This window comes from Pleurodeles waltl, chromosome 3_1 (genome assembly GCF_031143425.1).
Source record: "Pleurodeles waltl isolate 20211129_DDA chromosome 3_1, aPleWal1.hap1.20221129, whole genome shotgun sequence".
Classification (NCBI taxonomy): Eukaryota; Metazoa; Chordata; class Amphibia; order Caudata; family Salamandridae; genus Pleurodeles; species Pleurodeles waltl.
The window spans coordinates 974,010,144-974,036,504 of NC_090440.1; the positions used below are offsets into that span (position 1 = coordinate 974,010,144).

The 26,361-nt window shown below is 44.8% G+C and overlaps 1 protein-coding gene across 2 annotated transcripts in view; it reads left to right on the forward strand.

Annotated features, from left to right (window-relative positions):
- ARID1A (AT-rich interaction domain 1A) overlaps positions 1 to 26,361 on the forward strand; it is a 593,039-nt gene that overhangs the window by 274,532 nt on the left and 292,146 nt on the right. For both annotated transcript variants that reach the window (XM_069224049.1, XM_069224050.1), the window contains exon 8: positions 15,506 to 15,800. In XM_069224049.1, the coding sequence (XP_069080150.1) occupies positions 15,506 to 15,800 (295 nt within the window). The remainder of the gene's footprint in view (positions 1 to 15,505; positions 15,801 to 26,361) is intronic.

Consider the following 26,361-nt stretch of genomic DNA (forward strand, 5'->3'; position numbering starts at 1 on the left):
CTGCATCCCCCTGGACTTTGCAACTGGACTGCTTCCTTCACCGTCCTGCAGGAACTTCACCTCTAAGAGGGTGGGCATTGCCTCCCTGCACCACCTCCTAGTGGTATGGACATTGCCCCCTTCTTTTTCAGGTTCTTCATGTCCGGAATCCACCTTTTGGTTCCATCGGCCTGGTCCACAGGTTGTGACAGCATCTAGACAACAGAGGCTTCCATTGACTTCAACCAAGGTTTTCCGACACCAATTCACCCCTATGCATCAGGGCTCCATGGTGTGGGTACTCCAGTCTTCTGGGCATCCACGGGTGGGTACACTCTCCGTCCATCTTTGTGCCAACTGGTTTCCCCGAGGTCCACTGGTAAGGGTCCTGAATCCATAAAAAAATTCAACAGCGATGGTCCTGTGTTAGGCTATGGGACACCTGGCTCGATTAAAAACTCTTCATCCAGGCGCTTGTGGAATTTCTAGTACTTACCTCTGGTAATTTCCTACTCCCTCCGCCCCCAGGAGCCTAACACACTTACCTTGGTTGGGCACCTTCACTTTTATACCATTTTCTTAATATATGGTTTACTCAACCCCCCCACCCCCTTTCCTAAAATAAAAATAGGGCCCCTTGTATTTTTTGCTAAGTGTACATTTTTGTGTGTTTTTATCTCCAGGTGGAGATATACCAGTGTTTTACAGCTTTAGTGTTGTAACAAAGAAACCTTTATGTTCGATGGCATCTGTCGCTGTAGATACACATGTTGTGCATAGCCCGCCATCTGGTGTTGGGTCGGAGTGTTACAAGTTGTTTTTCTTCGAAGAAGTCTTTCAAGTCACAGGACCGAGGGACTCCTCCTCTTTGTCTCCATTGCGCATGGGCGTCGACTCCATCTTCGATTGTTTTCTTTCCGCCATCGGGTTCGGACGTGTTCCTTTCGCTCCGGGTTTCGGAACGGAAAGTTAGCTAAATATCGGGAAAATTACGTCGGTATTGTTGCGTTCGGGATCGGCTAGTTAGAATCGACACCGAATCGGAGAGTGAAGAGCTCCGGTACCCTTCGGGTGGTTTTCGATCCCCCTTCGGGGCCTGGTCGGCCCGACCGCGTGTAAAACAACGCTGATGGAACGGACCCCGTTCCGTTTCTGTCCTAAATGCCACAACAAATACCCGTATACAGACCAACATTTGTGCCTGTCGCCTGAGCACAGTGAAGAGACTTGCGAGGCCTGTCGTGCGTTCCGGTCCCGAAAAACACTCCGTGACCGTCGAGCCAGAAGACTGCAGATGGCGTCCACGTCGACAGCTCACCGAGAGTTCGAGGAACACGAGGAAGAAGAACCCTTCTCGATCAATGATTCGGACTCCGAGGAATTCGACGATCAACAAACTGTGAGAAAGACGTCGAAGCCAGCACACAGGAAAAGTGACAAGGCCCAGGGGACGCCTCTGCCACCAGGCCATGGCTCGACCCATAAATTCGGTGACCGACCGTCGGCACCGAAAAAGGCCGAAATGGTGCCGAGATCGTCCGACTCTGATCGAGACACCGGCACGCAGCCTTCTCGGGACCGAGAAAGTGCTGCCGAAAAACATCGACGCCGAGATAGCGGAGCCGAAACTGCTCGACGCAGAGACAGCGGCACCGAGGAAGATCGACGCCGAGAGGGTTCGACTCCGAAAAAGAGGAAGGTCACCTCGGAGCCGAAAAAGAGTACAGACAGGGTTTCGGTGCCGAAACAACCCGCAACCGACCCAACTACCGGCTCCTATTCAGAGGAGCAATCACTGTCCTCTCAGATGCGAAAGCATAGATTTGAGGAAGAGTTGCAATCCACCGAAGTGGACCACACTCAGAAACGTATTTTTATACAGGAAGGAACAGGGAAAATAAGCACCCTTCCCCTATTAGGAGAAAAAGGAGACTGGAGTTTCAATCAGACCAAGCACCAAAAACAAAAATGGTGAAAAAGGTAACTCCGCCACCCTCTCAGAAGGTAACTCCGCCACCCTCTCCTCCACCTGTAACTAACGTTTCACCGGCACAGACTCCATCACATTCCCCGGCTCACACCACCATGAGCCAAGGTGATCAGGACCAAGACGCTTGGGACTTATACGACGCCCCAGTGTCGGACAACAGTCCAGAGGCGTATCCTACAAAGCCCTCACCACCAGAAGACAGCACAGCATACTCACAAGTGGTGGCTAGAGCAGCAGAGTTCCACAACGTGTCCCTACACTCGGAACCAGTCGAGGATGACTTCTTATTCAACACCCTCTCCTCCACCCATAGCTCCTACCAAAGCCTGCCTATGCTCCCAGGAATGCTTCGGCACGCAAAGGAAATCTTCAAGGAGCCGGTCAAGAGTAGAGCTATAACACCAAGAGTGGAAAAGAAGTATAAAGCACCTCCCACAGATCCTGTTTTCATCACCTCACAGCTGCCACCAGATTCTGTCGTAGTAGGAGCAGCTCGCAAGAGAGCCAACTCCCACACATCTGGGGATGCACCGCCCCCAGATAAAGAAAGCCGCAAGTTTGATGCAGCCGGAAAGAGAGTCGCAGTACAAGCTGCAAACCAGTGGCGCATCGCTAACTCTCAAGCACTACTTGGGCGCTATGACAGAGCCCATTGGGACGAGATGCAACACCTCATTGAGCATCTACCCAAAGAGCTACAAAAAAGGGCGAAACAGGTGGTTGAGGAAGGACAGAACATATCTAATAATCAGATACGCTCCTCTATGGATGCAGCGGACACAGCTGCAAGGACAATTAACACATCTGTCACTATAAGAAGGCACGCATGGCTACGAACGTCTGGTTTTAAACCAGAGATACAGCAGGCAGTGCTCAATATGCCATTCAATGAGAAACAACTTTTCGGACCAGAAGTGGACACGGCGATTGAGAAACTCAAAAAAGACACTGACACTGCTAAAGCCATGGGCGCACTCTATTCCCCGCAGAGCAGAGGCACTTACAGCACCTTCCGCAAAACAACCTTTAGAGGGGGGTTTCGGGGTCAAGCCACACAAGCCAGCACCTCACAGGCAACACCGTCCAGCTACCAGGGACAGTACCAAAGGGGAGGCTTTCGGGGCCAATACAGAGGACAATTCCCTAGGAATAGGGGAAAATTTCAAAGCCCCAAAACCCCTACAACCAAGCAGTGACTCACATGTCACTCATCCCCTCCACACAACACCAGTGGGGGGAAGAATAGGTCAGTATTACCAAGCATGGGAGGAAATAACTACAGACACTTGGGTCTTCGCAATTATCCAACATGGTTATTGCATAGAATTTCTGCAAATCCCTCCAAACATACCACCAAAAGCACAGAATTTATCAAAACAACATTCAGACCTTCTGGAAATAGAAGTTCAAGCTTTATTGCAAAAGAACGCAATAGAACTAGTACCAAAGACACAAATAAACACAGGAGTTTATTTACTGTACTTCCTAATACCAAAAAAGGACAAAACACAGAGACCAATCCTAGACCTCAGAACACTAAACACCTACATCAAATCAGAACACTTTCACATGGTCACGCTACAAGAAGTGTTACCATTGCTAAAGCAACAGGACTACATGACAACCTTAGATCTCAAAGACGCGTATTTCCACATACCAATACATCCGTCGCACAGGAAATACCTAAGGTTCGTATTCAAAGGAATACATTACCAATTCAAAGTATTGCCCTTCGGTTTAACAACTGCACCAAGAGTCTTCACAAAGTGCCTAGCAGTAGTGGCTGCACACATCAGAAGGCAGCAAATACACGTATTCCCGTATCTAGACGACTGGCTAATCAAGACCGACTCACTGACAAAGTGCAAGCACCACACAGATCAGGTCATGCAAACCCTCTACAAACTCGGTTTCACCATCAACTATGCAAAATCACACATTCTGCCGTGCAAGGTACAACAATACCTAGGAGCCACAATAGATACAACAAAGGGAATAGCCACTCCAAGTCCACAAAGGGTTCAAAATTTCCAAAACATTATACAACGCATGTATCCAACACAGAAAATACAGGCGAAGATGATATTACAACTACTAGGCATGATGTCCTCATGCATAGCCATTGTCCCACACGCAAGGTTGCACATGCGGCCCTTACAACAGTGCCTAGCATCACAATGGTCTCAAGCACATGGTCAGCTTCTAGATCTGGTGTTGATAGACCGCCTAACATACCTCTCGCTTCTATGGTGGAACAACATAAATTTAAACAAAGGGCGGCCTTTCCAAGACCCAGTGCCACAATACGTAATAACAACAGATGCTTCCATGACAGGGTGGGGAGCACACCTCAATCACCACAGCATACAAGGACAATGGGACGTACATCAAAGAAAGCTGCATATGAATCACCTCGAACTACTAGCAGTTTTCCAAGCATTAAAAGCTTTTCAACCAATCATAACTCACAAATACATTCTTGTCAAAACAGACAACATGACAACAATGTATTATCTAAATAAACAGGGGGGGACACACTCGACACAGCTGTGCCTGCTGGCACAAAAAATATGGCAATGGGCAATTCACAACCACATTCGCCTAATAGCACAGTTTATTCCAGGGATCCAGAATCAACTTGCAGACAATCTCTCTCGATCACCAACAGGTCCACGAGTGGGAAATTCACCCCCACATTCTAAACACTTACTTCAAACGTTGGGGAACACCTCAAATAGACTTATTTGCAACGAAGGAGAACGCAAAATGCCAAAACTTTGCATCCAGATACCCACACAGGCAGTCTCAAGGCAATGCCCTATGGATGAACTGGTCAGGGATATTTGCGTATGCTTTTCCCCCTCTCCCTCTCCTTCCATATCTAGTAAACAAATTGAGTCAAAACAAACTCAAACTCATACTGATAGCACCAACGTGGGCAAGACAACCATGGTACACAACACTGCTAGACCTATCAGTAGTACCCCACGTCAAGTTGCCCAACAGGCCAGATCTGTTAACGCAACACAATCAACAAATCAGGCATCCAAACCCAGCATCGCTGAATCTAGCAATCTGGCTCCTGAAATCCTAGAATTCGGACACTTAGACCTCACACAAGAATGTATGGAAGTCATAAAGCAAGCCAGAAGACCATCCACTAGACACTGCTATGCAAGCAAATGGAAAAGATTTGTTTGCTATCGCCATCATAATCAAATTCAACCATTACACGCATCTCCAAAAGATGTAGTGGGTTACTTACTACACTTACAAAAATCGAACCTGGCCTTCTCTTCCATTAAGATACACCTAGCAGCAATATCTTCATACCTGCAGATTACCCATTCAACTTCACTATTTAGGATACCTGTCATTAAAGCATTTATGGAAGGCCTCAAAAGAATTATACCACCAAGGACACCACCCGTTCCTTCATGGAACCTCAACATCGTCTTAACAAGACTCATGGGTCCACCATTTGAACCTATGCACTCTTGCGAAATACAATTCCTAACATGGAAAGTTGCATTTCTCATCTCCATCACATCTCTAAGAAGAGTAAGTGAAATTCAGGCGTTTACAATACAAGAACCTTTTATCCAACTACACAAAAATAAAGTAGTCCTAAGGACCAATCCTAAATTTTTGCCAAAGGTTATTTCACCGTTCCACCTAAATCAAACGGTAGAGCTACCAGTGTTCTTCCCACAGCCAGATTCCATAGCTGAAAGGGCACTACATACATTAGACGTCAAAAGAGCACTAATGTACTACAGCGACAGAACTAAAAACATCAGAAAAACCAAACAACTGTTTATTGAATTTCAAAACCCTCACGCAGGAAACCCAATATCGAAACAGGGTATAGCCAGATGGATAGTTAAGTGCATCCAAATCTGCTACCTTAAAGCAAAAAGACAACTGCCCATTACACCAAGGGCACACTCAACCAGAAAGAAAGGCGCTACCATGGCCTTCCTAGGGAATATTCCAATGCACGAAATATGTAAGGCAGCCACATGGTCTACGCCTCACACATTTACCAAGCACTACTGTGTAGACGTGCTATCAGCACAACAAGCCACAGTAGGCCAAGCCGTACTAAGAACCTTATTTCAGACTACTTCCACTCCTACAGGCTGAGCCACCGCTTTTGGGGAGATAACTGCTTACTAGTCTATGCACAACATGTGTATCTACAGCGACAGATGCCATTGAACTGAAAATGTCACTTACCCAGTGTACATCTGTTCGTGGCATCAGTCGCTGAAGATTCACATGTGCCCACCCACCTCCCCGGGAGCCTATAGCCGTTTATAAGTGAGCTTCAACTTTGTACATTTGTAAATATATTAAATCTTAGATAGGTACATACTTATTCACTCCATTGCATGGGCACTATTACTAACAAACAACTCCTACCTCACCCTCTGCGGGGAAAACAATCGAAGATGGAGTCGACGCCCATGCGCAATGGAGACAAAGAGGAGGAGTCCCTCGGTCCCGTGACTCGAAAGACTTCTTCGAAGAAAAACAACTTGTAACACTCCGACCCAACACCAGATGGCGGGCTATGCACAACATGTGAATCTTCAGCGACTGATGCCACGAACAGATGTACACTGGGGAAGTGACATTTTCATTTTGCAACACCTACTGTGGTTCTTTCTTGTGGATGGTTACTGACTGATTTTTGTGGTATTGCAAGTGCTTTACACTTCTCCCACGTTAGCTTTAGCTGCTCACTACAGCTACCCCTAGAGCGTGTGCTATCTGGCTACCTAAACACTATCACTAAGGGTTGTCTGGACTCAGTATAGGGTGCCACACCATAGGTGTACATCATAAACCAGCCAGCCTCCTACAATAGTGAAATAAAGGTTGTTAATTTGAGCCGTGGACATGTTAGCCTGTTAGTTGAATAGGATAAATGAGGACTAGAGGAGGGAAAGAGTTTAGAAAGTGTTATTTAGGAGATCATAGTAAAATTAGGTTTGGGATGAGTCAGAGAGTGGAGATAGATAATATATTTAAAAAGGAATAGGATGAGACAGTGGTGAATTGGAGAGAGTTGAAGGCTTTTCTGCCAATAGGAGGATAGTAATAAATATATAGATACATAAAAAGGTTTACATGTGTGTAAATGCTGAAGAAAAACTGTCATATCTCAGCTCCAGAGGGTGCCACAAGGTTTCATCTTGAACTTATTTTTAGTACATAATCTATACTTGCTCAACAGTGCTGAGTGTGGTTTACTGTGTTAAGCTCTAGCTAATGCCTGTCACCTCCTATAATTAAGCCTTGGCTGCTCAACTTCACAACCTGCAAACAGTCAAGTACCCTAAGGTTACCTGATTCTCCCAGGGCTATCAAATTTAAGGAGCAGCATTACTTTGGTACTGGGGCATTCGTGGTGAACCTTATCCACATCAGAATACTGATCTGTAACCAGTGACTGCCCCTGTAGCCTAATAAAGGCCTCAAACCCTCATCATTCACTCTTGCTCCCATTTCTGTCTCACTCCTCCTGTACTCCAATACTCCTCATTCAATAACTCCTCTGATTTACAACACACTGACACGCAGTTCCTGTTTTCATACTGTTCCCCCAACAATCTGCAACGCTCCCCTCATTTCATACTCCTCCTGGCACACTTTCCCATGTTCACATTCTGTTCTCCACACACCTGCCTTTTTCTCTTCCAGCTTACCCTGTTCTCCTGACACTTTCTCTGTCTTCCATGTTTTCCTCACTTTCCTCTTTAACTTTTTTCCTATCCACTTACAAAGCCTTTTAGCCCCTTTCCTCCACCACCATATTCCTCTGGCCATCCCCTGTACAGTGTCCTGATCATTCACATCATTGTCCCTCAAAACCCTTCTCCACATAATCCTATTAAATTCAGACCCTCATCTGACTACTAAAGCAGACATCAATGCTCATTATAGGCCTTACTTCAGCGTCCCTCAGTTTCTTTTGCACATTTTCAGTGCAGCTCTGTCATCCTCACACTACAGCTGTTTGGCATTCTCAACTCTGGTGCCTACTTGCCTCCTGTGTATCAGACCTGTTCGCCCAGTGCGGCTGGATTGTTTTCTCAACCCTGTGCTTCGATCTGGGCTGGCTATTGCATATACTTAACACCTGTGAGATCTGTATATCTTGACATAATGAGCCCTGGAGAGTTCATAGACAGTGTGAGGTCAGAGACAGTTAGATCGGTTAAGACAGTTAAATCTGAGTACCCTAGTTATAGCATTTACCTTTGTCAGTGCACCCCGTAAGTGTGGACTGACCACAGATATGGGTTTATAGTACATACAACAACCATTATAATAAGGGAAACATTAACCTAGAATAGTAAAGACCTACTGACCTTTTTGTCTCTGATTATCAATGCTGGCCTTAAACAGTTTTGCAGCATGAATCCTTTTCTGATTTCACTTGCTGTGCAATATTCCACCATCTACTGGTTGGGTCCGGAATTGTAAGTTTTTCCCTTTTTCTGCTCTCATTTTTTCTTTTTGGCATAGTTGACCACAGATTGGTGCTTGGTCTGTTCCCTGTGTGACGTCAGATGTGCCTCGGTAGTCCTCCCCACTCCCTGGCGAGTGACCCCGCCAGAGTTCTCAGCGTGGCCAGAGAATGAAGCAATGTAGGGGTCATGGAGAACACTCCTTTTAAGTTTTGACCGAACTGCCACTACAAATTTCCACAGCGTGTCCCGCACGAAGTCTGCAACCTTTGCCTGCCAAGAGACCACAAGGATGACAATAGTGAGGCCTGCACCGCATTTGTGTTAAAGACTCTAAAAGCTCGCCGGAAAAAAAGAGAAGGACCTCATCAGCAATGTTCAGCCAAAAACCACAATCGCCTCCTTAGCGACGACGAGCAACAGACCGCAAGGGATCAGACATAGAAATCCTCAAAGGTGACAGGTGACGTCAAAAAGAAATACGGGGCGAAAAAATCAGCGAAGTACTCCAAGAAAAAAACAGAGAAGGTAAGAAGATCGCCAAAACCTTTGAAGACCATGTTCCCCGAAAAGAAGTCACATAAGGCAGCCCGATGCCCAAGAAAACAGCAATCGAGGGCCAACTGCGAAACAAAAAGGCCATGGATCCCATCACAGGGAGACCGATGAAGGCAAAATGTCGAAACAGATTAAACCCACTGTGGAGCGAGAACCCTCGAAAGAGACCCCGAGACCTTCAGAGGAGGTACAGACTGTTCCAAAAAAGAGGGCATCCTCGACAAAGGATGTCAAAAAGGCATTGGAGGTGGATAAAGCAAGGCAAAACCTGGAAGCCGAAATGGAAACACTTCTTCGCGCAAGAAGGAATTTGACGAGGCGCTGAAGGAATTCAGAATCCCAAGCAGGCCCTCCACGACCGCAGACTTCGAAGAGGAAGAGACAGCCTTAGAAGCCCCTGCAACACCAGAACCACCTGGGGAAAACTCTTGAGATCCCAAAGGGGAGGAAACAATGGGAGTTTTTGAGGAAGACTGGAATGCGCTTGAAACAGAAAGCCCAGAAGAGGAGGGTGAAAACTAACCCTTGAGGCCTTCGCCTGTAGGCCACATCACTTTCTACAATGGCCTCATCAAACCAGCTGCCGAATCTTTTTGAGTATCCTTGGAGGAGGAAAGAAGAGACTTTTGCTTTCTCCTAGAAACCCTTATGCCAACAAGTAAGGGAAAAGTAGATCTTACTATGCTACCTAGCACACTGGACCATGGGAAAGGAAACTTTCAGAGAGCCAGGCTTCCCGTAAAGGCGTAACACCAAAAATAGAGAGGAAGTACAAACTTTCTTCAAAGGATCTCAAATACATCCAAGGAAATACTGTGGCACACTCCATCATTACCACTGAGGCCAGAAGGAGGAGTCATGCCCATACCTCTACAGGACCACGTCTTGAGAAGGAAAGCAAAAGACCGGATATAGTAGGGAGAAAATGGAAAGAGAAGCGGCAGCACAATGGTGTATAGCCTATTCTAAAGCCGTCCTAAACGGATATGGTCACCAACAATGGGTTGAGATAGAGAAGGAGAAGAGCCAAAGCTATTATTCAGGAGGGGAAAATATTTGTTTAAAATCAGCATTAGATGCAGCAGATTCTGCTACCAAACAAATGTGTTTGGCACAACCCTCTGAAGACATGCCTGACTCAAGATCTCAGGCTTTAAACCGGAAGTCCAGGCCTCCGTTACTAGTAAGCCCTTCACAGGAGAGGCCTTATTCGGACAGGAAGTACGTGAGTCCTTGCAACAAATCAAAAAGGACAACGAGACGGCAAAGGTGAAGGGTGCTCTACAATACAGGGGTACTTTCAGGAGAGTAAACGCACCCAGAAGAGCTTTAAAAAGAGGACCTTTCCCAACAGGCCAACAAAAACAGCAATAATGTCAAGGCACAACACAAGAGGCTGGCCAGCAATCTGAATACCAACAATGTCAACACCTCGCAAAGCAGCCTTTTCGTAGTAGACGGAGGGCCAGAGTCCAAACCCCCAGAGGAGGATCCTCAAAGTGACTCAAATTCAGCCCCAGACCCACACACAACACCATTAGGAGGCAGAATAACGTATTACCCATAAAAATGGCCAAAGATAACATCTGACAAATCGGTTTTAAACATCTTACACCATGGTTACTGTATAGAACTAACAAGCCCTCCAATACCAAGACCACCAAAGGGGAAGAAGTATCAGGAAAAAGAACTGGTAAAATTAAGAAAGGAGGTAAAATAACTCCTACACAAACATGCAACAGAAAGAGTACAAAAAGGGAGTTAAACCAGGAGAACTACTCTCCTTACTTTCCGATGCCAAAACAGGACCTCACACTGACACCAGTCGTGGACCTCAGATTCATTACCATATTCTTCCGCACATAACGTTTAAAAATGACAATACTACAAGATGTAATCCAACTTCTACAACAGGGTGTCTACATGGCAACCGTAGACTTAAGATGCCTACCTGCACATACATATGAATCAAGCACACAAAAGGTACCTCAGGTTTGTACTCAAGAAGGTTCACTATCAATTCAAAGTCCTACCTTTCTGAATAAATTCGGCACCAAGGTTTTTTTTACAAAATGCCTAGCAGCAGTCACAGCATTCCTAAAAAGGAAGGGGATTCATCTATACTCCTATCTGGGCGACTGGCTGATAAAAGCAAATACAAAAAAGATATGTCAAAGCGATACTCAAACAGTGATCACACCCCTACAAAAACTGGGTTTTAACATAAACCACAAGAAATCATCCCCAGAGTCACAACTGGAGAAGATTTTCCTAGGAGCAAGATTGGATGCACGAAAAGCACACACCTACCCTAGTCAGAAGAGAGTACAGGCAATCACAGAGCAAACTCGCCTTCACCAGAGGGGGCAACCTCTGACCGTGAGGGCAGTCATGAAACTAATGGGCATGATGGTATCATGAATCCCCCTCGTAACACATGCAAGACTCCACATGCGCCCATTCCGGAAATGGCTAGGCAACAGCTGGTCACAATTCATCAATAGTTGGGAGGACCTAGTGGTTGTAACAGAGAGAATACATAGGTAGATGCAGTTGTGGGCATCCAAAGACATAACCAAGGCGAGACCTTTCAGGACAACAGCTCCCATCAGTGACCATTATAACTGATGTATCTCAGAAGGGATGGGGAGCACACACAGGCAACTTGAGAATTTGAGACAAGTGGAACAAGGCAGATGGAATAAAACACATCAACTTCCTACAGATGAAGACAGTGCTACTAGCCTTGAAAGCCTTTCAAACACAAGTAGCAGGGAAAACCATACTAATGCAAACAGTCAATACAACAATAATGTTCTGCCTGAACAAATAAGGGGGCACAAGGTCTTTTACCCTAAGCCAACTAGCCCAAGAGTTATGGAAATGGGCGATCCCACAACAAATCAACTTACAAACAGGCCACCTACCAGGAAAGACAACATAGAGGCAGATAGGAAAGCAGCTCACACGAATGGGGGATAAAACAAGAAAGCCTAGAAAAAACCTTCATGATTTGGGGCATACCAACATTTGACCTGTTCACATCAGAAGAAAACAGAAAATGCCAACTCTTCGCCTTCAGGCTTTAACACCACCAGTCAGAAGGGAATGTCCTGTCACTAAACTGGTGAGGGAGATTTGCCTATGCCTTTCCTCTGATTCCCCTAATACCAAAAGTACTGGAGAAGGCCAGGCAACCAGGGATAAATCTCATCCTAATAGCCCCACATTGATCCAGACAAATCTGGTGTTCAAATCTGCTTGCAGTCCAAAGGACAAATAATCAACATCAAGATGGAGCGAGACCGTCTCAAAATGTAAAAGGGGCGCGAGTGCTCCACCCGGAACAAGCAACACTCAATCTAACAGCATTGTGCCTGAATACATAGAAATTGGAAATCTAAACCTACCACCTAGGACTATGGAACTCCTGAAGGAGGCTAGAAAGCCATTAGTAAGACAATGCTGTGCATCAAAATGGAAAAGGTACCTCCTATGGTGCACAAAGAACAATACCTTGGATACAATATCTAGACAGGAAACAGTAATAACCTATTTCTCGCGCCTGCTGGACAGTGGGGTCAACTACTCATCTCTCAAAGTACACTTGGCAGCAGTTGTGGCCTACACCATGTGAGCTTTGTGTAAAAATAATTTTCACTGCACCTTCCTGGAGCGATCCAAACGAATTGACCCTCGCCTCATGGAAAGTACCAGCCCCATTGTGGAGCTTCAACACGGTATTAACACAGTTGATGACAAAACCAATTTCAGCCTATGCACAAAGCAGAGCTCCGGTTTACCACATTTAAAACTGTCCTTTTGATAGCAATCACATCACTATGAAGAGTAAGCAAGCCTCAAGCGCTAACAATACAGGAACCATACATGCAAATTTACAAGTAGAAGGTAGTCCTCGGGACAAATCCTCAATTCCTACCTAAGGTGGTGAGCAACTTTCACGTTAACCAAAGCATCAAGTTGCCAGTATTCTTTAAGAACCCACTGACACAACTGGAAAAAAAAAAACATTACATACTCTTGATGTGATGTAAGAAATGCGCTGATGTAAGAAAAGCACTGATATACTACCAAGAGGAAACCAAACAGTTTTGCAAGGGAAACAAACTGTTAGTTTCATATGCCAAATCCGGCAAGGGGTCTCATCGTGGAGATAATACAAACATGCTACACCTCTGCTGGCAAATGTTTACCTCATCGCCTTAAAACCCACTCATCAAGAAAGAAGGGCGCAACACTAGCATTCATGGCAAATGTGCCCATAGACACTATCTGTGCAGCATCAACATGGGCATTCTCACACACATTGACAAAGCATTATTGTGTGGACTTACAAATGCATAGGGAAGCTCAAGTGGGACTGAACGTACTACAGCACCTGCTTGCGAGCTCATCATTTCATCCTGAAGGGGATACCGCTACATACTCGAATGCTCAGCATGTGAATCTCGAAAAGGATTCATGCTTCAAAACGAAATGGTTACTTACCAGTAGGAGTACTTTTGCAGCCTGAAGAGTTTTCTGGGTTCACATGCGACCCACCCAGCTTCCCAAAAATGAGAACAAGATAAACAGGTGAGAAAGAGGTCATATGTAAAGATAAAGTGTTAGAAAAAAATAAGGAGAAAGAGAAGAACTAGAATAGAAAAAGAATCTGAAGATGGCTACCATGAAAGGAACTTTCAGAGCATCATCTGATGTCACACAAGAGACCGACCAAGCACCAAATGGTGTTCAATAGTTGCCAAAATTACAAAAAATAAAAGGAAAGAAAGAAAAAGGGAAAACAGACAATTCCGGACCCAACCACTAGAAGGTGGAATAATGCACAGCATGTGAATCCAGAAGACTCTTCAGGCTGTAAAACTGCTCCTTCTGGTAAACCCCATTTCGTTATTGATGAAAAGTAGCCATAATCAAGAAAGGTCTACAAAATGTAGGTTCAGTTTTTTTTTTTTTTTTTTTTTTTTTAGTTTTACCATCCACCTTTGGGCCCCATTTCAGGCTTAAAATGGAATCAGTTTTTCTTCCATTGCCCCTACTTTTTCCTGTCCAACAGAATTTAGCTCCTCTTATTTTAGACTTAATTTCAATCGATTGACTCAAAAGAGGTAAATAATATCAAAAAATTTAAAAAAGAGTAAGTTGTTTTTGTTTATCATAGTACTTTAGTATGCCATAAGTGATTTGTGACCTGTCCAGAACTATTGCATCAAATTATATTTTGCATCATGCTATCTGAGGGTCATGGAGCTCGTGTGCTTGGAGTGGAGAGCAGCTAATGCTGCTTTTTCAGAAACAAAAAGCATAGATTGCCGAGTGACAGCATGGAGATAACCACTACTATAAAAACTACTCCTACTGGTAAGTAACCATTTCGTTATTACAAGTCTACTGCCTCAGTTTTCAACCCGCTGCTGGCATACAAGTAGTAGAGCCAGTTGCGCAGTGCTTTTAGCTAACATTTTAATCTTTTTCCTATTCTCGACCTCATGATTTGCTATAATAAAAGTCAGTGAAGGAAAAATGGATTACTTGCAATCTTAGTATTTCACCAGGGGTTTCTTCATCAAATATACAAATAGCTGATGGAAAAGCCAGGAGAGTGCATGTATAAAATGTAAATCATTTTTTTTCTCCTGAACCTAGCTTTCAACATGATTTGCTCTTAGGCACAGCAGTCTTTTGTGGCTTTGGAGCGTCTGCATGCCTTATGGTGAAACAGTTTCTGGAAGGTGGCATGTGCACATTCCCATTTCCCTTATTTGCTGTTTTAAAGCAAAAATAAAATAACACATTTGAAGCAACATAATTGGTAGTATAGACTAATTCTACTTAAAAAAATCATATTTCATGGAGTAAGGGGTTGGTCTATTTGGCAAAAGCTTTTATGGGTCCTTTCGGTTGGAAGTGTTCTAGTGTTCAGTAATTTCATGCTCTACAGTCCCGAATTTGGATTATAGGTAAAAAACGGATCTTACTATTGCATCACTCTCTTGTTTACAGAGGTGTTCTTTTGCGTCTGTCTTACAGACAGTACTTGTGCCATTGGCTTTCTTTTATTTGACTGTTGTTGCCTTGCTATTATTGATTTGCTCTTGTTGTGCAGACGTTGCTGCATATGCTTCTCTACTTCTAACTAGTAGACATTTCATCATAGTAGGCATCTTCCTTTAAGTCATAATCATTAGAATAATTCCCTGCAGCATGTGTGGACCCAGGAACACTGATATCTAATATATATAAAATTGTGAGAGGGTGTGGAGTTCAGCCATCACAAAATGCAGTGAATGAAGTCCAACAAAGCCTATCCAGAGAAAAGTTTCTGAATATTTAATATATAAATGTAAGGGTGCCTTTCCCAAAATTAGATTGCAGCACCTACAAACACAGGCTATTGTCTATTACTTCAGTGAAGATGCCTACAATGCAGAACCAGGACTACGTGTATGTAACTATTTATTATTTACTTCTCCAGGTGGTTATTCTAGGCAACCAGGCTACAACACTATGCCCAATGCTAACTACTCAAGCCCTGGAATCGGTGGCAGCATGAACCCCATGGCTGGTGGTGGGCAGATGCATGGTCAAACTGGCATGTCGCAGTATGGTGGAAGGATGGGCCATGCAGCCATGGGCAACAGACCCTATGTACCCAACATGGCCATGCCCCCTCAAGTGGGCAGTGGTATGTGCCCTCCACCTGGTGGGATGAATAGGAAAGCCCAAGAAGCAGCTGCTGCCATGCATGCTGTCAACTCCATCCAGAGCAGGTAAGGATGAAAACTGTGGCCATCTCTGAGGTTTGGGATTGTGTTAAGTTGTTGTTTTTGTTGGGGTGGTACCTGTTTTTGCACTGACCCTCCCCATCTGCCATGGCAGACATTAAAGTTATTTCCTACAGGGTTGTGGAATTATTTAAAAACCTACTTGTCCAAGGGACTAAATGCTCCAGAAATCTGCTTGCCCTGAAACGAAAACCACTTGTCCCACCTGCTCACTGGATCACCTAACAAGGCCTGCAGAAAATGTACTCGTGGTTTTAAATAGTGTAGACAGCTTTCCAAATATAAGGGCACTTTACTCAGAGAAGTTTCCAACTGGTAGATGAAAGTTTATTACAAATCTTAATGTTGTACATTGCACAAGCAAAGCAGTTTCACATATTAATATGAAAGATGATGTGGCACTACAGCCTGAGCTGGTTACTTCAGAGCTGGGGGAGCATTGTGTGATTCTGGGAAAATCAGTTAATCCCCCCGTGTCTACAGTTCAGCACCATGAGTCCCTCACGTGATTTGCCCTGCTTTACAATCCTGGATGTATTGTTTATTTTATTTGAATATGTTTTGAGATAAGTTATTCACAAAGAAAAGAAAATACATGTTCGATGGCATCTGTCGCTGTAGATACACATGTTCTGCATAGCTCGCCATCTGGTGTTGGGTCGGAGTGTTACAAGTTGTTTTTCTTCGAAGAAGTCTTTCGAGTCACGGGACCGAGTGACTACTCCTTCTGTCTCCATTGCGCATGGGCGTCGACTCCATCTTCGATTGTTTTTTTTCCCCGCCATCGGTTTCGGACGTGTTCCTGTCGCTCCGAGTTTCGGAACGGAAAGTTAGTAAATATCGGAAGATTTTCGTCGGTATTGTTGCGTTCGGGATCGGCGTAGTTAGATTCAACTCCGCATCGAAGGTCGACGCGCTCCGGTGCCCTTCGGGGTAGCTTTCAAACCCCCGTCAGGGCCTGGTCGGCCCGACCGCGTGTAGGACGACGCCGATGGAACGGACCCCGTTCCGTTTTTGTCCCAAATGCCACAACAAATTCCCGTATACAGACCAACATTTGGTCTGTAACCTGTGCCTGTCACCTGAGCACAGTGAGGAGACTTGCGAGGCCTGTCGCGCGTTCCGGTCCCGAAAGACACTCCGTGACCGTCGAGCCAGGAGACTTCAGATGGCGTCCACGCCAACAGCGCACCGAGAGTTCGGGGAACAAGAGAAAGAAGAAACCTTTTCGATCCACGAATCGGACTCCGAGGAATTCGACGATCGAAGAACCGTGAGTAAGACGTCGAAAACAACACATAAGAAAAGTGACAAGGCCCAGGGGACGCCACTGCCATCAGGCCATGGCTCGACCCATAAATTCGGTGACCGACCATCGGCACCGAAAAAGGCCCATACAGTGCCGAAATCGTCCGACTCCGGTCGAGACACCGGCACGCAGCCTTCTCGGGATCGAGAAAGTGCTGCAGAAAAACATCGACACCAAGGTGCCGAAACGGCTCGACGCCGAGACAGCGGCACCGACGAAGATCGACGCCGAGAGGTTTCGACTCCAAAAAAGAAAAAAGCCACCTCGGAGCCGAAAAAACATACAGACAGGGTTTCGGTGCCGAAACAACCCGTAACCGACCCAGGTCCAGGCTCTTATACAGAGGAGCAATCGCTATCCTCTCAGATGCGAAAGCATAGGTTTGAGGAAGAGCTGCAATCCACCGAAGTGGACCATACGCAGAAACGGATTTTCATTCAGCAGGGAACAGGAAAAATAAGCACCCTTCCCCCTGTTAGGAGAAAAAGGAGACTGGAGTTTCAAACAGACCAGGCACCACAAACCAAGATGGTGAAAAAGGTGACTCCGCCACCCTCTCCTCCACCTGTAATTAACGTCTCACCAGCACAAACCCCGTCACATTCCCCGGCTCACACCACCATGAGCCAAGGTGACCAGGATCAGGACGCTTGGGACTTATATGACGCCCCAGTGTCGGACAACAGTCCGGAGGCATATCCAACAAAGCCCTCACCACCAGAAGACAGCACAGCATATTCTCAAGTGGTGGCTAGAGCGGCACAATTCCACAACGTAAACTGTGGACACGGCAATCGAAAAACTGAAAAAAGACACTGACACTGCTAAAGCCATGGGCGCACTCTACTCCCTGCAGAGCAGAGGAACCTACAGCACCTTCCGCAAGACACCCTTTCGAGGGGGGTTTCGGGGTCAGGCCACACAAGCCAGCACCTCGCAGGCAACACCGTCCAGCTACCAGGGACAGTACAGGGGAGGCTTTCAGGGTCAATACAGAGGAGGGCAATTCCCTAGGAATAGAGGAAAATTTCAAAGCCCCAAAACCCCTACAACCAAGCAGTGACTCAGATGTCACTCACCCCCTCCACACAACACCAGTGGGGGGAAGAATAGGTCATTATTACAAAGCATGGGAGGAAATAACTACAGACACTTGGGTCTTCGCAATTATCCAACATGGTTATTGCATAGAATTCCTAAAATTCCCTCCAAACATACCACCAAAAGCACAGAATTTATCAAAACAACATTCCGATCTTCTGGAAATAGAAGTTCAAGCACTATTGCAAAAGAATGCAATCGAATTAGTACCAAACACACAAATAAACACAGGAGTCTATTCACTGTACTTCTTAATACCAAAAAAGGACAAAACACTGAGACCAATCCTAGACCTCAGAATACTGAACACCTACATCAAATCAGACCACTTTCACATGGTCACGCTACAAGAAGTGTTACCATTGCTAAAACTACAGGACTACATGACAACCCTAGACCTCAAAGACGCGTATTTCCATATACCAATACATCCATCGCACAGAAAATACCTAAGGTTCGTATTCAAAGGAATACATTACCAATTCAAGGTATTGCCTTTTGGTTTAACAACCGCACCAAGAGTCTTCACCAAATGTCTAGCAGTAGTGGCTGCACACATCAGAAGACTGGCTAATCAAAACCAATTCACTAACAAAGTGCTTACACCACACAAATCAAATCATACAAACCCTCTACAGACTCGGTTTCACCGTCAACTTTGCAAAAATCCAACATTTTGCCAGGCAAGGTACAACAATACCTGGGAGCCATACTAGACACAACAAAAGGAGTAGCCACTCCAAGTCCACAAAGAATTCAAAATTTCAACAAGATCATACAACGCATGTATCCAACACAAACAATACAAGCAAAGATGATATTACAACTCCTAGGCATGATGTCCTCATGCATAGCCATTGTCCCGAACGCAAGACTGCACATAAGGCCCTTGCAACAGTGCCTAGCATCACAATGGTCACAAGCACAGGGTCACCTTCTAGATCTGGTGTTGATAGACCGCCAAACTTACCTCTCGCTTCTATGGTGGAAGAGTATAAATTTAAACAAAGGGCGGCCTTTCCAAGACCCAGTGCCACAATACGTAATAACAACAGATGCTTCCATGACAGGGTGGGGAGCACACCTCGATCAACACAGCATACAAGGACAATGGAACGTACATCAGACAAAACTGCATATAAATCACCTAGAAATGCTAGCAGTTTTTCAAGCATTAAGGGCTTTCCAACCAATTATAACTCACAAATACATTCTTGTCAAAACAGACAACATGACAACAATGTATTATCTAAACAAACAAGGGGGGACACACTCAACGCAGTTGAGCCTGCTGGCACAAAAGATATGGCGATGGGCAATTCACAACCACATTCGCTTAATAGCACCGTTTATTCCAGGGATCCAGAATCAACTTGCAGACAATCTCTCTCGAGATCACCAACAGGTCCACGAATGGGAAATTCACCCCCAAATTCTCAACACTTACTTCAGACTCTGGGGAACACCTCAAATAGACTTGTTTGCAACAAAAGAGAACGCAAAATGCCAAAACTTCGCATCCAGATACCCACACAGGCAGTCCCAAGGCAATGCCCTATGGATGAACTGGTCAGGGATATTTGCCTACGCTTTTCCTCCTCTCCCTCTCCTTCCTTATCTGGTAAACAAATTGAGTCAAAACAAACTCAAACTCATATTAATAGCACCAACTTGGGCAAGGCAACCCTGGTACACAACACTGCTAGACCTATCAGTAGTACCCAACATCAAATTGCCCAACAGGCCGGATCTGTTAACACAACACAACCAACAGATCAGACATCCAGATCCAGCATCGCTGAATCTAGCAATCTGGCTCCTGAAATCCTAGAATTCGGACACTTACAACTTACCCAAGAATGTATGGAAGTCATAAAGCAAGCCAGAAGGCCGTCCACTAGGCACTGCTATGCAAGTAAATGGAAGAGGTTTGTTTGCTACTGCCATCATAATCAGATCCAACCTTTACACGCAACTCCAAAGGATGTAGTAGGTTACTTGCTTCATTTACAAAAATCTAACCTAGCCTTCTCTTCCATTAAAATACACCTTGCAGCAATATCTGCATACCTGCAGACTACCTATTCAACTTCCCTATATAGGATACCAGTCATTAAAGCATTCATGGAAGGCCTTAAAAGAATTATACCACCAAGGACACCACCTGTTCCTTCATGGAACTTAAATGTTGTCTTAACAAGACTTATGGGTCCACCTTTTGAACCCATGCACTCTTGCGAAATACAGTTCCTAACCTGGAAGGTTGCATTTCTCATCGCCATTACATCTCTAAGAAGAGTAAGCGAAATTCAGGCGTTTACAATACAAGAACCTTTTATACAACTGCACAAAAATAAAGTCGTCCTAAGGACTAATCCAAAATTTTTACCAAAGGTTATTTCACCGTTCCACCTAAATCAAACAGTGGAACTACCAGTGTTCTTCCCACAGCCAGATTCCGTAGCTGAGAGGGCACTACATACCTTAGATGTCAAAAGAGCATTAATGTACTACATTGACAGAACGAAGAACATCAGAAAGACTAAACAACTATTTATTGCATTCCAAAAACCTCATGCAGGAAACCCAATATCAAAACAAGGTATAGCCAGATGGATAGTTAAATGCATCCAAATCTGCTACCTTAAAGCAAAACGACAACTGCCCATTACACCAAGGGCACACTCAACCAGAAAAAATGGTGCTACCATGGCCTTTCTAGGGAACATCCCAATGCAAGAAATATGTAAGGCAGCCACATGGTCTACGCCACACACGTTCACCAAGCACTACTGTGTAGACGTGCTATCCGCACAGCAAGCCACAGTAGGTCAAGCCGTGTTATGAACGTTATTTCAAACCACTTCCATTCCTACAGGCTGAGCCACCGCTTTTGGGGAGATAACTGCTTACTAGTCTATGCAGAACATGTGTATCTACAGCGACAGATGCCATCGAACTGAAAATGTCACTTACCCAGTGTACATCTGTTCGTGGCATCAGTCGCTGGAGATTCACATGTGCCCACCCGCCTCCCCGGGAGCCTGTAGCAGTTCGGAAGTTAGCTTCAACTTTGTACATTTGTATATATTATTTCCACCTTAAATAGGTACATACTTAGTCACTCCATTGCATGGGCACTATTACTACAACACAACTCCTACCTCACCCTCTGCGGGGAAAACAATCGAAGATGGAGTCGACGCCCATGCGCAATGGAGACAGAAGGAGGAGTCACTCGGTCCCGTGACTCGAAAGACTTCTTTGAAGAAAAACAACTTGTAACACTCCGACCCAACACCAGATGGCGAGCTATGCAGAACATGTGAATCTCCAGCGACTGATGCCACGAACAGATGTACACTGGGTAAGTGACATTTTCATTTTGGATGTAGCCATCACTTTGTAACCATCAGTCTTTGTTTCAAATTCATTTTCACACTCACATCTGACTCGTTCTGGGCACCTCCAGCCTCCATGTTAGCAGTGTGTTTCTCAGCATGTTCCTTGGCTCTGGCAGCCATCAGCACTTGCTCGAGACAAAGAGTTTCTCTCAGCATTCATCTTCTGAGTGTTTATCAGACAAGCATTCATCAATAACAAGCCACATGGCTTCTTCTTCATTAAATTAATTGAACTTAGTGTCTGAGTGTATCCAGTCTTTCCACAAATTCATCAGTTTTTATCACCAACTCTTTGATGTTCTTGTCTGAAAACGTATCACTCATAATCAGCATTTGGTACTGGATTGAATTTGGGATTCAACGCCTTCTTAATCTTACAGTATGTGACTTGTTAGTCAGTTCTCAACATTTTCTTTATGACCTCTTTCACACCATCACCAGCAAGATTTTTGAGATATATGATAATCTCTGTTATTAGTCTCTTTAAGTGCATCAACAAAAGCTTCAAATGTCTCTATCCAGGCAGTCCATCTGTCGCCAATATTTTGCTTTTTGGCTGTATCGAAAAGTGGTGGTGCCCGCACCAACCAAAAACACACCCACATTCCAAAGGCTGGAAACTTGGACCTGTTCCATTCATGTCCTTTCCCATCCCAGCGATGGGCCGGTCTCAGGGTCGTTCTTGATGGGCTCCATCGGCAGAACGGTCTTCTGCCAATTTTCTGGGCGCTGTAAATATGAACATTCCATTGGCAAAACCCTGTCAACTGTGATATGACTGTTTCCTGGTTGATCTCTGCCTTGCAACGCTATTCAATATTTGATCATTTTCTTTGTGCTTTGTAAACCTGAATGAATTCACCTTCAACAAAAGCACTCCATACAATGTATAACTTTATTTTGCGTGAAAGAGCAGTACCTTTTTTTATGTTCTTGGTCATAGCTTTTTGACTAACGATGCGTAGGCTTTACTGAAGTTTTCTTTTCATTCAGTGCTTCACACCGGCTGGAGTTGCACTTTTTCTCCTCCTATTCCAACCCTTGACTCGGCATTTCAACGAACTCCCCAGGAGAGCACTTTCTTCTTACGGTAACTTATCCCCTTTTTCATCTCCAGTTATAGTGTCTTCCCCAGCCTGGATACCCTCCCACGACTAGGCCAGACACACAGCTGTAAATCACACCTCTTTAGTCCTCTGCATGTACCTGTGACTTTAACATTCCAAACCAAGCTTTCATTAGTTTCCATTCTAGCAGTTACGTCACACTGATACCGAGCCTGCTGGGAGCCAGAAAGGTTCTGTTCTAAAATCATGCAGGACACTACATGGAACTCACCAGATTTTGGATTCCCTGCGATTAAGATGTCTTGTAAATCGTGTGTGAGCAAACCTGAAGTAAGGACCTGTTCAAAAAGCACTTGTAAGTGTGGCCGTATCAGCAATGCCACTGGGAATCCTCTTGGCTAAGTACCTTAGTAGAGGGCAGGTCCATTATCGCTTGAAGAATTTAGTCGGCTGTAATAAAGAATTCAGGATCTATTTGATCTTTCTGTGAGAGCTCCCCCAAGGCCCAATTAAGTGCTTGTGGCATTACCTTCTATCATTGAAGGCTCTCGCCTAGCATAGAGGGCAGTATAATACTGTGCAAGTCTTTTGCAGTTTCAACGCCCTCTGTGATTATTTGCCATGACTCATTAGAGATCGAGCGGACCACCCTTGCTTTGACTTACTTTATCAGTGAGCCAATAAAGGAACTTGCAAGGTTTACCTCCATTTGTATGTTCTATGCTGGAAGTGTAGCCAGGCATAACGGGCAGACTCCGCCATTGTCACTTTCATTGTGTGCTTAAACCTCTCAAGCTGCCTGAACTGCTCTTTGTGTACTGGCAGGGTGTGTCTCCAGCTGACAGATTTTCCCTCCAGCTCCTACACTCTTTCCTTGCTTTTACCTCGGCAGTAGAACATAGCACGTTTTCTGACAACCATCTTAAATGTTCATATAATGTTGCCTGCAAATTAACCAAGCACTCAGTGGCTTCAAAATATTTTGCCTTAAGCCAGAAGGTATTCAACCTCTAGAATAGCATGACTGCTCCTCCTTAAATTATTTTATTTAACCCATTGACATTCCATGAAATAATACACAATTGACCTTTAGTTACATCATGTGTGTCAATGTGCAGTTTGTGTGCTGTTTAAGTGGGAGCCCATGATGGCTCCAGGGCACCAAGTTTAAAACATCATCTGGGGTCCTGACACCCCAGAGTCTGAAGGAGCCGCCCTCTGCGTGCTGATTCATGCATACCCAGCTTGGGGAATAAACCACTAGCCTACTTGACATATGTATCATTGTAAACCTGTTGTAGAACAAGAACACCTAATTCAACATCTTCCCAATTCTCCCAAACCACCTATCCCCAACCCCCTCATTCAATGCTTCCTGCCCCAAACTATCTGTCACTCTAGGTCAATGTTGAGAATCTTAGAAATGTAACCTAATTCTGGTGGACTTGCTTAGCAAACAGTCTGGTTCCACTCCGTCATGCTATCAGTAGTGCGGCAGTAGTGTCACTCATACCCACAAATTTACAAGACTTCACCCCCTGGGTCACCGACAGCGGCATTAGGAGTTCCTCGTCTTAGCAAGGGTATCCCAGAAGTACTTGCCCTAAGATTTTTCAATGTGCACTTCCTGGTCCCTGAATTGCTTGCATCCCATCACCGCTGTCTCGCCTTGGGCTTCAGTACCACCTTTCCTCCATTGTTGGACTGTATTACTGGGGAGATCATTCCATGATCCACAACCGCAAGTGACAGATGCATCCCTTCCTCGTTGGGGAGCTCACTTAGACAGTCTTAAGGGTACAAGGCTTGTGGACACCCCTCTCCTCATCATTGTATTGTAACTGATAGCATTTTATATGACTAGTCAAACATTTCTACCCAAGCTACTATCCCCGTTCACATAGACAATATGAACCAATGTACAGCATACAGAATTAAGGGAGCAAACATTCACCACTCTGCTGTCCAAGTTAGCACTGAAAGATTTGTAATTTAATATTGCAGACTATCTCTGGGGTTGGGCAGGAGCTTTGCAGACCTGCTAAACAGGACACATAAGTAAACTCAGGAATGGAAGATGAACTCTTTCTCGACACACATACTTCCAGTGTTATGGTGTGTCAGCAGTGGGCCAGTTTGCCACCCACAGAAACGCAAAATACTAAATCCTCACCTTTAGTTACCCACCCTTATGGTTCTTTGGCAATGCCATGTGGAGAAACTAGTCAGGGATATTTGCTTACGCTTTGCCCTCAACTGCCAATGTTTCCTTATGTAGTATGCAAAATGAAGCAATCACCAGTGACTCAGATACTCATTGTTTCAACATGTGCACCAGAGCACCTATAAAGTGGTGAGAGGAAAAACTCTCCTGGTCCAATCTCCCGATACATCAACCACTATCACTAAAGGACAAGAAAAAACAGTACACCTAAGTGTAGCTTATCATCTTTAAATAAAACCAATCTCACACTCACCAAGTTTCCATTAGGTCATTTTTCAACCTGGAGCCAGGTGGAAGCACCACCCTGTAGTCACACACTAAGTAAACTAAAGGGAGACCATATTTTTATCCAAACGCAACCACCGAGGGAAAACATCCCGGGTTTCCATAAATTCACAAGCGCATTATATGACCGCTTACCCTCCCAGATCATCGTTCATTCTTTTCCCCTGATATCGAGGTTAATGGTATTTGTGAGAATTATTAAAAAACTATAGTATTTTACACAGTCAACCATCCTTCCCTCTGTGGTCATACCAGCCCCTCACCCGCCCCTGTTCCTTACTTCAAGGGACCAGTGCCTCCTAATCTGCCACCGCCCAGCTCCATTTATGGAACCGGGCCGGTTTCTGAGGCCCTCTGATATTCCTCCCCTGACGGCAGCGTGTCATCGCGTTGTCCATATCTGCCCTATTTCAGAGATGGCCCACCTCCCTTTCGTGGCCCAAATCGGCAGCCATGTTGGAGGTATTCTGTTCATGCGCGCAATATAATAAAAAATGTATAGATGATCCACATCTGGCACCATTTTAGATGTAAAAAAAAATGTGGCAATTGAATCAAAAATAAAAAAATATATTTTAATAATTTATCAACACTCTCTTGCCAGTCTCTCTCCTCCTAAGTGCCCATCCCTCATCAGTATAAGCCATTCTCCCCCACTACATAGATATCATAATAACTCAGAAAGCAGGGGGGAAATGAAGAGAGGATTGAGAGCAATGGAGGGGTTGGGGAAGAGGAAGAGGTGCAGGTAGGGGGCCGGACGGGACCGAGCTGTCAAACTCCGGGCGGGGAATCCACTCGCCATATTGTAGGACATTATTATAGTGACCAACAATAATCTACATCGCTATACTGCCCATCTATCAGTTCACTCTGGCAGACTCCTAATAACAATTTAGCTGATGCCAGGGGATATCATCATTCATACCCTGTATGTGACTGCGGATTCGAAAAATCCATTGTTGTTCATGGTTAAATAAAAATTCACTTATATCTGTAACATGAGTTGGCAGAGATGGTTTATCGGATAACCGTCCAGGTCAAGTCATCTATTTGATGACCCATTTCAACAAAGTGTGTCATTGTAGGAAGTTGGCTCTGTATGTGCTATTTCAAAGTAAGGAATAGCATGCACAGAGTCCAAGGGTTCCCCTTA